The following is a 14090-nucleotide window of genomic DNA, read 5'->3' as shown; positions in this document are numbered from 1 at the left end:
GGAATTTGGGAGCAGCTTAGTTGGGTGACTCAGTTTGTACTCAGGATGTTGACAGGGACTGAAGTCTGAAGGCTGAACTGGAGCTGGAGGACCTGCTTTCAAGAAGACTCACCGACTTGGCAATTGGGAGGAAGCCATTTGGCACTTTACAGAGACCTCAGTTCCCCCACAGTGTGGGCCTTTCTATAAGCTGCTCACAATGGACTTTGTCCCAGTGGGTGATGAGAGAGAGAAAGGGAGGTAGAAATCACCATGTCTTTTATAACCTAGTCTTGGAAGTGACACGCCATCACTTCTGCTGTATTCTATTAGTCATGTAGACCAAACCTGAGGCAGTGTAGAAGAAGATTACACACAGTTGTAAATACCAAGAGGTTGGGATCATTAGGGGATATTTTAAAGGCTATTCTATTCAACATTTTGCTGGAGGTTTAAGACAGTAATAATATGGCAAGAAAAAGAAATAAAAGGCATATAGACTGTAACGGAAGAAATAAAACTGTCTTTACTTTCAGAAGACACAGATCATCTACACAGAAAATCCGATAACTAATTGAGTTTAGCAAGGTTGTAAGCTGCAAGTTCAATCAATTACATTTCAATATATTAACAATAAATAATCAAAAATTGAAATTAAAGACACCATTTACAATAGCATTAACATATAAAACATTTAGGAATAAATCTGACACAAGATGTGCAAGACATGACGATTAAAAGACAAAACATCGCTAAGAGAAATTTTAAAAGATGTAAATAAATGGAAGAACTACTGTGTACACAGGTTGGAAAACTCAGTGTTGTCAAGATGACAATTCTCTCCTCCTAACCTAATCCAATAGATTAATAGGTTCATTGCAATCTCAATCAAAATCCCATTATGTATTTTTGTAGAAATTGACAAGTTAATTATAAAGTTTATGTAGAAATGCAAAGGACCTACGACAAAAAACTTAGAAAATATTTTTTTTTGAAATAAAAGAAAAAAGGACTGTCATTACTTCATTTTAAGACTTATAAAGCTAGTTATCAAGGCAGTGCAGTTTTGGAGTTCGAGAGACAAATAGGTCAATTAAACAGAATAGAGTCCTGAAATAGTGCCTCATGTTTATGTAAAATTGATTTTTGACCAAGATGAAAAGTCGTTTCAGTAAAGAAAGGATATGTCAACAAATGATGCTGGAACAAGCGGACACTCATGTCAATCGATACCTCCCACTACGTTCCAAATGTAAACTGCAACGGGATCATAGACCTAAATGTTAAATTTAAAACTATAAAGCTTCTAGAAGAAAACATAGGAGAAACATATATATGCTCTTAGGTTAGGCAAATTTCTGAGATGTAACACCAAAAGCATGATGTATTAAAGACAAATAATTGATAATTTATACTTGATCAAAAATAAAAACTCTTCCAAAGACAATAGGAAAATGAAAGACAAGACACACCCTGATAAAGCACTTGTACTCAGAGTATATACTCTCATATATCAATAATAACACACACACACACACACACACACACACAAATTTGCTAGACACTTGACCAAAGAAAATGTATGATGGCAAATAACAATGCCAAACATCATAAGTCATTAGGGAGATGTAAATTAAAACCATGACATACTGCTACATACATATTAAAATGGCTAAAATTAAAGACAGATTATACCAAGTGCTGATGACCACGTGAAATAAATGGGATGCTCATACACTGCTGGTGAGAATGTAAAATGGTACAGCCACTTTGGAAACATTTTGTTATTTTCTTAAAAAGTTAAACATACACTGACCATATAATCCAAAAATTCCAATACTAGATATTTACCAAATGAAAGAATACCACTTGCAAAGACCCATATACAAATGATGACAGCACCTTCATTTCTAATAGCAAAAAACTGGGCAAAACATCTGAATGTCCAACTACCAGGGTGAACACACATATGAACAAACTGGTATATCCAATAGTATATTGCTTATTAAGAAACAGGGATGAACTACTGGTACACACAAAATGGATGAATCTCAAAGTAATGTTCTTTGAAAGTAGTCAAATAACACATAATTATTTCATTTATACAAAATTCTAGGAAAGGCAAACTAATCTACAGTGACAGATCAGTGATTGCCTGGGGACTAACAGGAGGGATTACAAATAAGCAGGAAAAACTCGGTGGATGATGGTAATATTCATTACCTTCGTTCCAGCGATAATGATGGCTTCATGCACACATATGTCAAAACATCAAATTATACACTTTAATATTTTTGTCTGTCAATTTTACATCAACAAAGCTTAAGCAAACCTGTGTTAATTTTATTGGAGGCTCTACTCCATTAGACAAAAGACACACCCACAAACCCATTTGAGATAAATCCTCTACCTAAGGTTTCTGCTGACATCAAGGGCAAAGCCCTTAAGCTTCTGTGAGGCCCTACTGAGAAGATCTGTGTGGCCCACCTTTAAGTCTATGCCTTTGGTAGATCTGAATTAACTCTTTAATTCCTCCATATCCATAATTGAAACCAAAATATATTCAACTTCAGAATTAAGGAATAAAAAAAAGAAGTCCTTATCCTGGGCTCTTATTAGCACAAATGCTCTGATTGCAGTCAAAGACAACATTTTATTCTACATACTATTTTTAATCTTTCTAGTATAGTTTTATATATTTCTTTTGTGGCTGTTTAAGCCATACAGTTTAACTGGTTTAGTGATGAATGAATTAATACACTAGTATTCCTCAAAGAGTGTTTTATGGTCTTCCTGTATTGAACCATCCTGAGATGCTTATTTCAAGACCCAACTACACAACTACTAGGATAGTGGGTGGGGGGAAAACTGGAATAGAGCCTGGAACAGAGCCTGGTAATCTCACAAGGTCCGCAGATAAGGAGACAAAGACCCACTCAATGCCTTCACACATACCAGGCAATGTCCTACAGCTTCTTACTTCAGCTGTTTCTAGGATTAAAGTGTTTAAATGAAAGACTCACATTATTTATTAAGCTTGTAACACTTTTATTCATAACAGGAAAAAAATTTATTTACATGTATATACAAAAGAGACATTTATTTTCTTACTCTGGCACATAAAAAATACAGAAATATTTACATATGTACAAAATATTAAAACATACAATCCTTACGAATAATGAAAAGTAAGATTTCACAAAAGATACTTTTTTGGGAAATACATACACTGAAAAAGAGGTTCAAGAAAGGTGACAAAACATTTAAATTAACAGACACCAGAAGTTGATATTTCAATAGGTATTATTAATTTGGTAAAGCAAATAAAATGTCTCAAATGCTAATGGATAGTAAAGAAGATTTACATTTAAGATTGTCCAGGTAAAATTACATGGTCCTCCTTTACCATAAAATTGAGACAATTTTATTTTACCTCTGAATCACAATCATCAGAAAAAGTTTTTCTTAAAATATTTAAATTTTCTGATTTATATTGAGAATTTTGAATTTTTTCACATTAAATTGTAAAATATTTTAAGAGTTTGTGTATCCTCTCTTCTCACTGGGGGAAAAAACCCCATGTGCTACACTGATTTCAACATAAAATTGAACATCACAGTACATTTATTTTTTATTTTTTTAAGTTAAAACCTAACATTTTCTAACTAACCTTCAAGATCACTTACAACTGATTTATTAAGAGATCACAGTCGTCGTAAATTCTTCTTGCTTTTCTTAGTACCAGGCAAAGGACCCATTTTATAACTGGCTTTTAGGGGCTTGCCATTTGAACAGTCTTCAGTGGTATGATAATTACACAGGCACCTTGTACAATAATCAAATCCACAGCCTTCTCGTTTACAGGTTGCCCGTTGTAAATAACAATCGTATTTTGCAGGTGAATTACAGCGAATACAGGCTTTGAGGCTTTCATTCTTTTTCAAAGTTCTGGCAACCTAGAAAGAAGAAAATCCATAAACAAATTTTAGTAAGGACTGAATGTAATTTAGTTAGTCAAAACAAGGGCACCTCTGTGCCTTCCCCAATACGTGTATAAAGCACTAATGTCACAACTCCCGCCTTTAAGGAGCTTTACTGTTCAACGGGTGAGAAACCATTGTCAACTGATCCAGTGGCTATTTCCTAATGCTACAAACATGCTCTTATTCATAAATGCTACTCACACATCAATGCAGAACTTAAATGTCACCTTTCCTGTGAAATCTTCCTGGAGTCACTCAAGAGTTGGTTGCTCTTTCACCTCTAGTTCTACTTTTTTTAAAAACACCTATCACATTATATGGCATTTATCTTTATATCGCTATGAAGGTTACCATGTTTCCATATCTATGCGGTGCCTGATAAAATTGACTTCTTGCTTAGCTCGCCTCCTCAGTTATTAAAGGCAGTAATTGTGAAACGTAGTATTTAACAGTTTTATAAAAAAACTTCAAAATCAAGGTTTTCCCGTATTCTCTTAGTGTGTCCAAATTAGATCTCAACAACACTGAACTGTCATAAACAATGCCAAATGATATCTATTATTTTCGGCATAGAAAGACATCTCTGTGTACTTCCCTAATTTGATTAGTTGAGTTATAAATGGTTTTCTTACTCTAAATCCTTTTAACAATAAATGTCCCATATGTTTCTAATTTATTAATAAACAAAAAATTACCTCAGAGAATTCACTGTGTCGACTGTAAGTAGAACCTTTCTGATCACCTGGATCAGGTAACTTGGTTCGAGCGTCTTTTTTGGGGAGAGTCTGGGTGGCTGACTTTTGCACGGATACTAATGGGGTTCTGAATAAAACATACTCTCTGGTTGAAGCGTGTGGTGAAAACTTAACGTTCTTTTCCTAATTAAAAAAAAAAGGTTTTAATAGGATTAAAAAAATATTCTCCTATATTCTCAACAATCAGGAATTTTTATTATGTTTGTACATGTTGTACATGTAAAAAGGGGCAAATGAGAATGTAAAGGATTTATTCCTGCATCCAAATTACCTGCATGTGCTTAAACACAGCCACCCACAACTATTCACACATTTAAAGCCTAACAACTAAGCTGTTGAGCGAAACTGCAAATCAGAAATTGTGAGAAAGCGCTTTACACTCTTAGTATGTAGCATTTAATACATGATTTATAAAGCACTACCACCAGAACAAAAGGTCATTCTCCCCACCCACCAGTAGATGGCAACAGTCACTGTTTAAGTGTCCCCTCAGTGCTATGAATGGATTCAAAACAATGTTTTGGAGTAGAAAAGTTTCCATTAACACCAGCTTATACATAAAGAAACTGAACTTGGAGAATTTAAGCAATGCTTGTCTAAAGCTACACAGCTAGTAAGTAGCAGCACCAAAATTTGGACCTAAGTCTGACAACTCCTAGGCCTGAAATTTTAATCATGTGTCGATCTTTATTCTCAGAAACATCTCCAAAGTTACTAAGTATTTGGTAAAGTAAATGAATTCCTTTCCTGCATTAAGAATCTTCAATATGTAGATAATTACTGTTTATTTGTTAACAGCTAAACTACAAATGGCAACCAAGATTAGCTATATGGTCAACTCTCAATGAGATCGGAGTAGTTTTCCCTTTATCTTCAGACATTTCCTTTCATGGAGAACCCAAGAAATAAATGACTGGGGTGGGATCCCATCCCCTTTATCTTTGAATTATTTTAATGAGTTACGAATATAAAGGATTTCCAGATCATCTGTTATCCTTGCTATTTCCCCCTCTGATTTCAAAGGTAATGAGCACTAGCTGTTATATTTTAAAATTAAAACAACTGCAAAAGACTTACGGTAATTCTTTGTATTGCTTTATTGTACAATTGCAATGCCCCCTTATCATCTTCTAGAATCTTCTTCCAAGTTGTGCTCACTTTAGACACACTGGAAAAGTAAATGATTATAAAGGAAACAATTAAAGCACCACAAAGAGCTAAGATAACTATATTACAGAAACATTAACAGTGCAAAAAAGAAATTTCTATTAGCAGTGCTTCTCAAACCCGGCTATACATTAGAATTGCCTGAGGCATGCACTTAAGATTCAAGGATGGCCCATGCCTAGTCACTTGGGTTTAATTGATCTAAAATGGGGGCCAGGGCGCTGTATTTTTTAAAAGCTCACCATCAAGTAATTCTAAGTGGATCCAGGCTTAAGAACCACTACACTTCGTACTTCATTTTTTCACAATATCCACAAATATCAAATAAGAAGCCCCACTGTATATATGGCACCATCTTGGTTATTTATTAACATTAGACAAATTTCAAAGAACTTGAGGACACACTGCTATTAGTAGAAATCAATTTAAAAAATCCATTTTGCTAACAAAAATGTTGTGAGGCTGATTATCCCTCAAGAAGCTAGCCAATAATAAAAATCAATCCTTACTTATGTCTGTTTTGCTTCACCTATATTTCATGGACCAGTGTAAAGTAACACAAAGACTACCTCTAAAAAATTTTTCAAAAAGCCAAAAATGAACCCAGTTGAGCTGGAAGCAATCTAATCCAATAGTCTGGATAATCATCTTAATTTTCAGTTACCTCATCCTAACAGGTTTTCTTTGGTGGAATGCAAAAGGGTGGTCAGTATAAGGTTTCTAAGAAATAGTAATAATCAGACCCATTTGTGGGTTTCTGTATTTTCATCACTCTCAAATTTGAAAACAGCCTAAAAAGAACAGAAATTATTTCATACTTTCAAGTGTGACAAAAATCATAATGCCTATTGGATCTGTACACCAGACCTAGGCTCTTGTTTTATAGTTAAGACTAAAAGATGGAGCTTACGTATGAACAATTTCAGAACCAAAAGGAACAAAGATCCCAATCTCACAGAAATAGTTTTCTAATAGCATAAATATGAAATTTGAAATAACTGGATTAAATGCATACTTTAAAAACTATCTTTCTTTCCTCCTAGTGACACATAAATAGTAATGTACCAGCAACCAGACAAAAGTCATCACTTCAATTAAAAACAGTGCAAGACTACCCTACTATGTCTTTGCATGAGCTGGTGGTACTGAGCCATCTAACAAAAATGTTCATGGATTATATTAATGAACACAAAGCAACAATACTTACTTGATTAAGTCCATATCACTGAGCTGTGTCAAAATATTTGCTAAGAGATGTCTGAGTCCCCTTCGAAAGAGTTCACTGAGAATATCTACACAGTCTAGGCCCATTTTCCTGCCAATTATATTCTGTAGTCTAAAATTTCCACTGGATATAAATTCCTTCAGCTTCTCCCAATCTATTTTAGGATTTCGTTTACAATTTTTTTTTAATGTTGAACAAACCACTTTTTCAAAATGTAGAGCCGGCAGCAAGTTTTTGTTGGGATATTGGTCTGGGCTTTGCGTCCGTAGCAGGCAAGATTGTGGACTGTCACTGAAATTTTCCACCAGGGGAAGGCTACTGTCTTCATGTTCACTGAGGCCACTTTGCTGGGAAAATGAAGAGTAGCCACTGTCTTCATAAGGTCCACTGGTCTCTAGTTCTTCTATGTCATTCGAACTATTAAGTGTTTGCTGTACATGTAGATTTTCCTTATTATGCAAGGGCTTGCTCTCAGTTTCAAGTTCTACAATCCTGGGGCTCACAATCGGTGACCCAATATCTGATAACCTTTCATAGTCTTTAATGAAGTCTTTATAAGAACCTTCCAAATTCGCAGTAGTGTAAGAACCTTGTCTTCTACTGTCATCAGGCTTTACCGGTTTAATTCCAGAATGAACATGGTTATAGTTAAAATCACACTTCATTTTGACAGAGACAGTGGAACTTTCTTCTTTACAACCTAGAAAAAGAACATAACATATTTACTTCCTAATGGCAAAATTTCCACATATCCCTACTTCTAAATTTGGGATATAGAGACTTAATTACTTTGCATTCCCTCAGCACTGTGTACTGCCTATGTAGCTGTGAAATTATCCAAGTTTAATATGAGAAAACATTACTAAAACCTTATAAAAGTATATACATCTTATTCTTGAGGGGGTACCTTCAGTACAGACTGCTTTTAAATCGGTATAACTCTACCATCTGACTTTTAGAGTCATATCTGAGTAGAAAGTAGTGACAAAAGGGACTATTTAATAAATATCTGTGCTTATGGAACAAATAAGGACATGTGATGCACCAAGAGCGGGGTCTGAGATAAGAAATATCCTTATAGAAATCAAATACTTCTAGAGAAATATGGTTAAGACAATGGAGGAGGGGAATGCCAAAATAGTTTTGATAAAAGTAGCAAAAAAATTTGTATATTTAAATGTTAGTTTAGCAATTATTATAAGCCTTACAATAATGAATCAAGAAATCTATAGGTAGCTTGGAGAAAGGACTGAAAAGGCAATAAATTTAATCATTTGAAAGTTAACCATACTACTGAGTTTTTGGGCCAGATAATTTTGCTGGGGGCTGTCCTGTGCACTGTAGGATGTTTAGCAACTTTTAGCCGTTTGATGCCATTAGCAGCCGCTATTCCCCAGTCAGGACAATAAGAAAGGTCTCCAGTAACCACTTATTGGAGTGTGGGGAAGCCAGCAGAGGCCAAATTTCCCCCATTCCTTAGGTGAGAACCACTGCTTTAAAGGATGATTAGGATTTCTGTCAGGTAGTAGAGACTGGGAAGGAATGGGTTCAAGAAAATTGCTTAGCATTTTTGAAGGCAGAGTATATGGATGGTATGTGCTTCTAATGTACTCCCCCATCTACTATGCCCCCTGCAAAGCAATCACAGGTAGGTAAAAATTTACCCTATAAGTAGGTACAGCATCTGTTCATATTAATTTTACTGTTTTACTTAGAACCTCTATGTACTAAAGGACACCTTGATAGCAAGTAACCTTATAGGTAGAGACTCTCTTTTAATTAGGTTTAAACGAAGAGTTCAGGGGCATAAAAGTAAATAAACCCCCAATTAACCCTAACTCTAGAACAAATTATTCTGAGTGGTTCTCTTCCACTCAGAAGAGTAAAAAATTCCAAGAGATTTTTATTTTTGCCTCAAGTAAAGAATTAAGTATGATTTACACAAGACTACATTTTATCTGAGAGGATAAAAAAGAAGCCACCAACAAAGACACACCTTTTACTTTGTTTAGTTGCTAAAGGGAAGAAGCCTGAAACTGTATTTCAGAAACTCAAAATTCTTTTCAAAAGCATTCTTCCTCTGCTGTCTTTAGAACTTAGTTACTGCGAGACTATCCTATAGAACCCCTTTCATTCAACATTGTTCTTTGGATACGGACAGTTCTTTAAATTTAGAGCTAATAATGATTCAACTTCCTTATTAAGTGTTTAGATGTTAATTTCCAGTGTGTTTCCAAACACTTGATTCTCACAACCTTTTGAGGTAGAATGGAGAGGCATTATTATTTACAGTTAAGAACACTGCAGCTTATCTAAGTAACTTGCCTAAGATTTGACAGGTAGTTAAGAGGGACAGATTATTCTTCTTCACTCTAAATTCACTGTTCCTTCCACTATCTCACCTGGGAAGTAAGATAAAGAGCATTAAAAAAAAAAGCATAAAAGTATAGACTTATGGACTTTAGGTTATAATTTAATACTACATTATTTACATTGTTGCTCAAATTGCTCCAGCTTTTGCCATTCTAAGTTCATGTTCATTTGACATTCCTTACTTTTTGGCACTAAACAAGATGCTCCAGGCTCATCTTGTATTTTTCCTGTTCCAGCCAGAAAATCTGTTATTTCTGCAAGGAACTTTGGTTCCTTTCATTGGTTCCAAAATCTGGATGCTGGTTGTAGATTTAGCGTGTGAAGTTTATACTGCAAAATAAACTAAATACCATCTTTTATTTAAAAAAGGAAGCTGAAAGACTGTAAAAAGCTAATTCCATGTCTTTTAACTAGTTCAGTGCTTCCCCATGACCAAGCCAAATGCCCCTAAACAATTTGGGAAATATAACTGATCTGATATTATCCTGGAAGGAAAAAAAAGTATCACATGGTTCTGTGACCTCTTGACTCAAATAGGTGAGGGGTAAGTCTAGTTCTGCCACTTCATTCATTTATCCAATGCCTCTTTAGTGACAGGGTGTGGCGTAGAAAAGAAACTAGTCATGCAAGATCTTTTGGAGGTGAAATCCTGACATCTGAAAGCCTTGTGAAAAACCAGACAGAGGTGGACCCTGGAAGGACAAGTGTTGAGCTTTCAAGGAGGAGGAAGGCCTGCAGGGCTGTGACTTAGTGAGCTAGGGGAAGAATTGATTGAAAATGAAAGTTGGAGAGGTACAGAATGCTCTATAGGATTTTTAGGGTAGACTGGCTTTTATTTATTGTGTAAAAAAGAGCCTTTGAGGGGTTCTAAGTAGAGACATTTGGTTTACGTTAAAAAAAAAAAAAAAAGATTGGCAACTGTGGAAAATGGATTGTAGGAAGATTCAAGTGAAAGCAGGGAGGCTAGTTGGAGGTGCCTATCACAGGAGTTCAGAGAGTTGGGTACCTGAAACTAGGATGGCCGCAGCGGAAATAAAGATAACTGGATAGATCTGAGATCTTTTTAGAAGGGTAAAGTCAACAGAGGTTGTGGATGTATCGCATTAGATGTGGATGATGAGGGAAAGGGGAGTAAAGAATACCCGGGGGTTTAAATCTTGAGCATCTCAGGTACAAAAAAAAAACAACAAACAAACAAAAAACTAAGCAAGCTTCCTCATTTATAAAATGCAGGTAAGAAAACCAACCAAACTGGATTAAATGTATGGAAGAGTCCCTGTCACTTATAGTTTAATAAATAGAACTTATTTTCACCATATTATTTTTGTAAGCCAAATCCCTTCATATTCTTTATACTGTAAATCACGAACATTTTAAGTATTTAAGTATAAAATTTGCTATTTTAAGTAGCAAAATGCATTCTACACAGATCTATGCATTTCAGATTACTATATACTTTCCCTAGGAATCATATCCGACTTCAAATGAAAATCCTTGCTCAGCCTATTGACTAGTTTTGTGACCTAGAACATTGAATTAGTCTTTCAGTTTCTTTAAAATGGAAATACTAATGTCTACCTCATAGAGTTGATAACATTCTTAACACCTCTTAGTTACCCACTCAACAATCCAATCACGAGGAAGTGGTATGATAAAGTTTGACCTTCCATTTAACCTTCCAGTGTAGATGTGACACGTCATATTACAATAGTTAAAACGATTACAGTGCTTGGAATTAAAAATCTTTACAGCTATCCCACTGCCAAACAGTCAAGTTCTACAATCTCCAATACCTATAAGATAACCAGCATGCGCCCAACACGAGTGAGGCACGGCTATTCCTTAAAAATTTAAGAAAGCCCCAAGGCCTGCTGCCATCAACTGCAAACCAGCCATAATCCCTGAGAGAAAATTTTAGAAAAGCCTACTTTCAGAAGTAATGGAAGGCAACAGATTTTTAATTTCATTTCCTCAAATTTGTAAATATGGAAAAAAAAATCCAGGGACCAGCAAATACCGTCGTGAGGGGCAAGGTAGTAAAGACAACTGGAATTAAGCAACCAAAAAAATCCCTTCCTGGAGCCACCAAGCTTCAGAATTTCAGAGGGGCTCAAGATTCAGGGTTTTCTGGAAACAGACTTAACCTGTTAAAACATTTTTTGAGTTTTCTACATTCCTTTTCTAAAGAAAGGGGCACTTTTCAGTGATGACCAAATATACAATATCAAGTTGCTGATTTCTAAAATTCTTGGCCATTTCTGAGGTAAAACGAATGCATCTGGATCTCTTTTGGGAGACAGCAACAAAGAGGATAAAAAGTCAGCGTTTATCTGAGTGCCTCCCATTCCACCCAAGAGCTGGAATAAAAGACTGGCTCCTCAGGAGCGCGGGGGAAAAAGAGAACTGATGCTTCACTTCTCAAATCTGCTTCCCAAATTCTTCAAGACCGTCTCAGTTTGGACAAATTCAGGGTTTTGTATTAAAAAGTGCCTTTCTTCCTCCCTCCTTCTGACTCCAGGCCTTGAGACTGAGTCACTGGGTAAAGGGAAAAAAGAAGAAACTGAACATCTTTGGTTGGACGTCCCAGCAGAGCCTGGCCCGATGAGGGGGGCCGTGCATTTGGCGGGATTGGGGCGGCGGGGACCCTGGAAATCCCGAGGGGTCGAAGGGGTGGCCCTCAGGGCGCGGGCCGGCGGAGGAGGCGGGAGATAACAGCGAGCACGATCTCCCGCGCCCGCCAGGAAGGCTGAGGTGACGAAAACCGGGGGGAACTGACTTCCGACCCGGGGGTGCGGGGCACACGGGGAAACGGGGCACAGAAGCGGGGGTCGGGCCCCTGGCCGGACGCCGGGGGCCGCCGGCTCGCGGGCCCTGTCAGAGCCGCAGCCCCGGGGTGGGGGAGGGGAAGGAGGGGCGTCTGGCGCCCGGGCCGGCGGGGTGGAGGTCGGTGGCCCTGCGCGAGGAGAGAGGGCCACCGGGGAGGCCGCGACCCGCACCTCCTCGGGAGCCGGCGCCCAGCTACGCGTGCACGGCGGGATCCGGGCCCGCCGTCCCGCCTCTGCACCTCTGCTTCCCCTCCCCGGACCCCGGCCTTCTCCATCCCGGAACCCGGGACCCGCCGCCGCCGCCACCGCCGGCCGCCCCAGGCCCAGCGACGAGCCCCATGGCCGGACTCGGGAGCGCGTCGGGCCCGGGGCGCTGTCCCCCGTCTTCCCCCCCCCCCCACTGGGCACCCCTCCTGGAAGGCGCACCCCGCTCGCACTCTCTCCTCTCACCCACCGTCAGAGGGGCGAGGGCGTCCGGCGGCTGTCAGGACGCCGTAGCTGCAGCGGCAGGAATCGGAGGGCGGCCGTGGGGAGCAGCTGCAGGGGCACCGGCTCATGCCAGGGCAAGTGGGGTCCGCCTCAGGTGAGGGAGCTGCCCCCGCGGCAGAGAAACGGGCCACCCGCTTCTCAGAGCTCTAGCTTCTAAAAGGCGCCAGCTGGTACTTTTAAAATCTTTGAATTTGGTGCCCAAATCCGCACGGCCCAATGGGGCGCGCCGCTCGCACGCGCGCTCCAATGGGAAGGCGGCGGGAGGGGGTGCCCTCACCCACGCCCAATTGGAGGCTGCCGAGGCGGGGCCGAGCCGCCAGGCCCAACCTCTTTCTTCCCTGGCGGCTCCGCGCGTCCGGAAAGATGCTGAGGCCGGGGGCGGGACCTCGGAGCGCAGGGAGGCCACTGCAGGGCCGCACGTGGAGGGAGCCTACCACGCATGCGCGCTCCCGCCACGCTTCCCTTCGCCGCCTGGGGAACGGGCCTCCTGCGGGTCCTAATTTCATCCTGAAGGCAGCTCCGGCTTCTGTCTGAAGATCTCCGATGGGTAGAAAGGGTGGCCGACTTTCTCCGGTCATCTCACAAGCGGGAGTTTGGTGAGTGGCGACTGTGGTCGTCCGGCAATGCAGACTTTCCGGAAGAGGAGCCCTCCCCCAGCCCTACTTAGCCCGCCTCTCTAGGATTTAGGCGCGCTCCTCTCTCCTCCTAGTTTCGCCCCACCCCCGGCTCGGCGTTTTCGCGCAGGCGCTTGTGGCGGGCGGTGGCTGTGGTGTTGGCGGGTTGGCGCTTGCGCGCTGGGGTCCCCCGCGTTTCTGTTTGGGGGGCGGAGAGCGTGGGGCCGCGGTGGGTGGGGCCGCGTCCCTCCTGGCACGTGGAGCTGGTCCCGCTGCCGTGGTGGTGGGAGACCTGGGCCCGCATCTCCCTGGAGCCTTCCGGAGGGGGTGAGGCTGGGACAGTCACTTCTTGTAAGCGTGTTTGTTTTTATTTTCAACCACTGTTCCCCAGCCACCACTGCTTTGTCACGGACGTTTAGCTTATTAAATTTATATCTACTGTACTCGCCCGGGTTTCGTTTCTTTTCAAGGGCCATGCGCACACAGTAGTCCTTGCTCTAGAATGAATGAATGAATCAATCAATCATCCTGCCCTGGGAGTTCCCATTCCCACACCCTGGGACCGAAGGCTCCTGGCCATGATTTTCTAGTGATGGAGGAAACGGAGGAAGTATTAATTAAGTCTTCTATGACAAGTTGTACCGTATAATTTGTCATGCTGAACTTTTCACTCTTTGAAT

The 14090-nt window shown here is 40.0% G+C and overlaps 1 protein-coding gene across 2 annotated transcripts; it reads right to left on the bottom strand.

The window, feature by feature from the left end:
- Positions 1–3683: 3683 nt before the first annotated feature.
- Positions 3684–12928, bottom strand: FBXO5 (F-box protein 5). 2 transcript variants are annotated; one of them, XM_061207029.1, is made up of 5 exons: positions 12762–12928; positions 7092–7809; positions 5795–5885; positions 4658–4840; positions 3684–3935 (listed from the first exon to the last, which is right to left on the bottom strand). In XM_061207029.1, exons 1-5 carry the CDS (start codon positions 12862–12864, stop codon positions 3684–3686), a joined length of 1347 nt encoding a protein of 448 aa, XP_061063012.1. In that variant the 5' UTR covers positions 12865–12928. The 2 variants fall into 2 exon arrangements, with proteins under 2 accessions (XP_061063012.1, XP_061063013.1); XM_061207030.1 differs by lacking the exon at positions 4658–4840.
- Between the last annotated feature and the right edge of the window lie 1162 nt (positions 12929–14090).

The sequence above is a fragment of the Eubalaena glacialis genome, chromosome 12 (assembly GCF_028564815.1).
Source record: "Eubalaena glacialis isolate mEubGla1 chromosome 12, mEubGla1.1.hap2.+ XY, whole genome shotgun sequence".
Lineage (NCBI taxonomy): Eukaryota > Metazoa > Chordata > Mammalia > Artiodactyla > Balaenidae > Eubalaena > Eubalaena glacialis.
The sequence above is the reverse complement of the archived record's forward strand: the minus strand, read 5'-3'. Positions and strand labels throughout refer to the sequence as shown.

Excerpts from the sequence above, each read along its gene's own strand:
- FBXO5 (XM_061207029.1), bottom strand. The coding sequence starts at position 12,864 with ATGAGCCGGTGCCCCTGCAGCTGCTCCCCACGGCCGCCCTCCGATTCC. Across the intron at positions 7,810-12,761 it reads ACGCCCTCGCCCCTCTGACG|GTTGTAAAGAAGAAAGTTCC; the intron begins GTGGGTGAGAGG and ends TTCTTTTTCTAG. Across the intron at positions 4,841-5,794 it reads AAGCAATACAAAGAATTACC|GAAAAGAACGTTAAGTTTTC; the intron begins GTAAGTCTTTTG and ends TTTTTTAATTAG.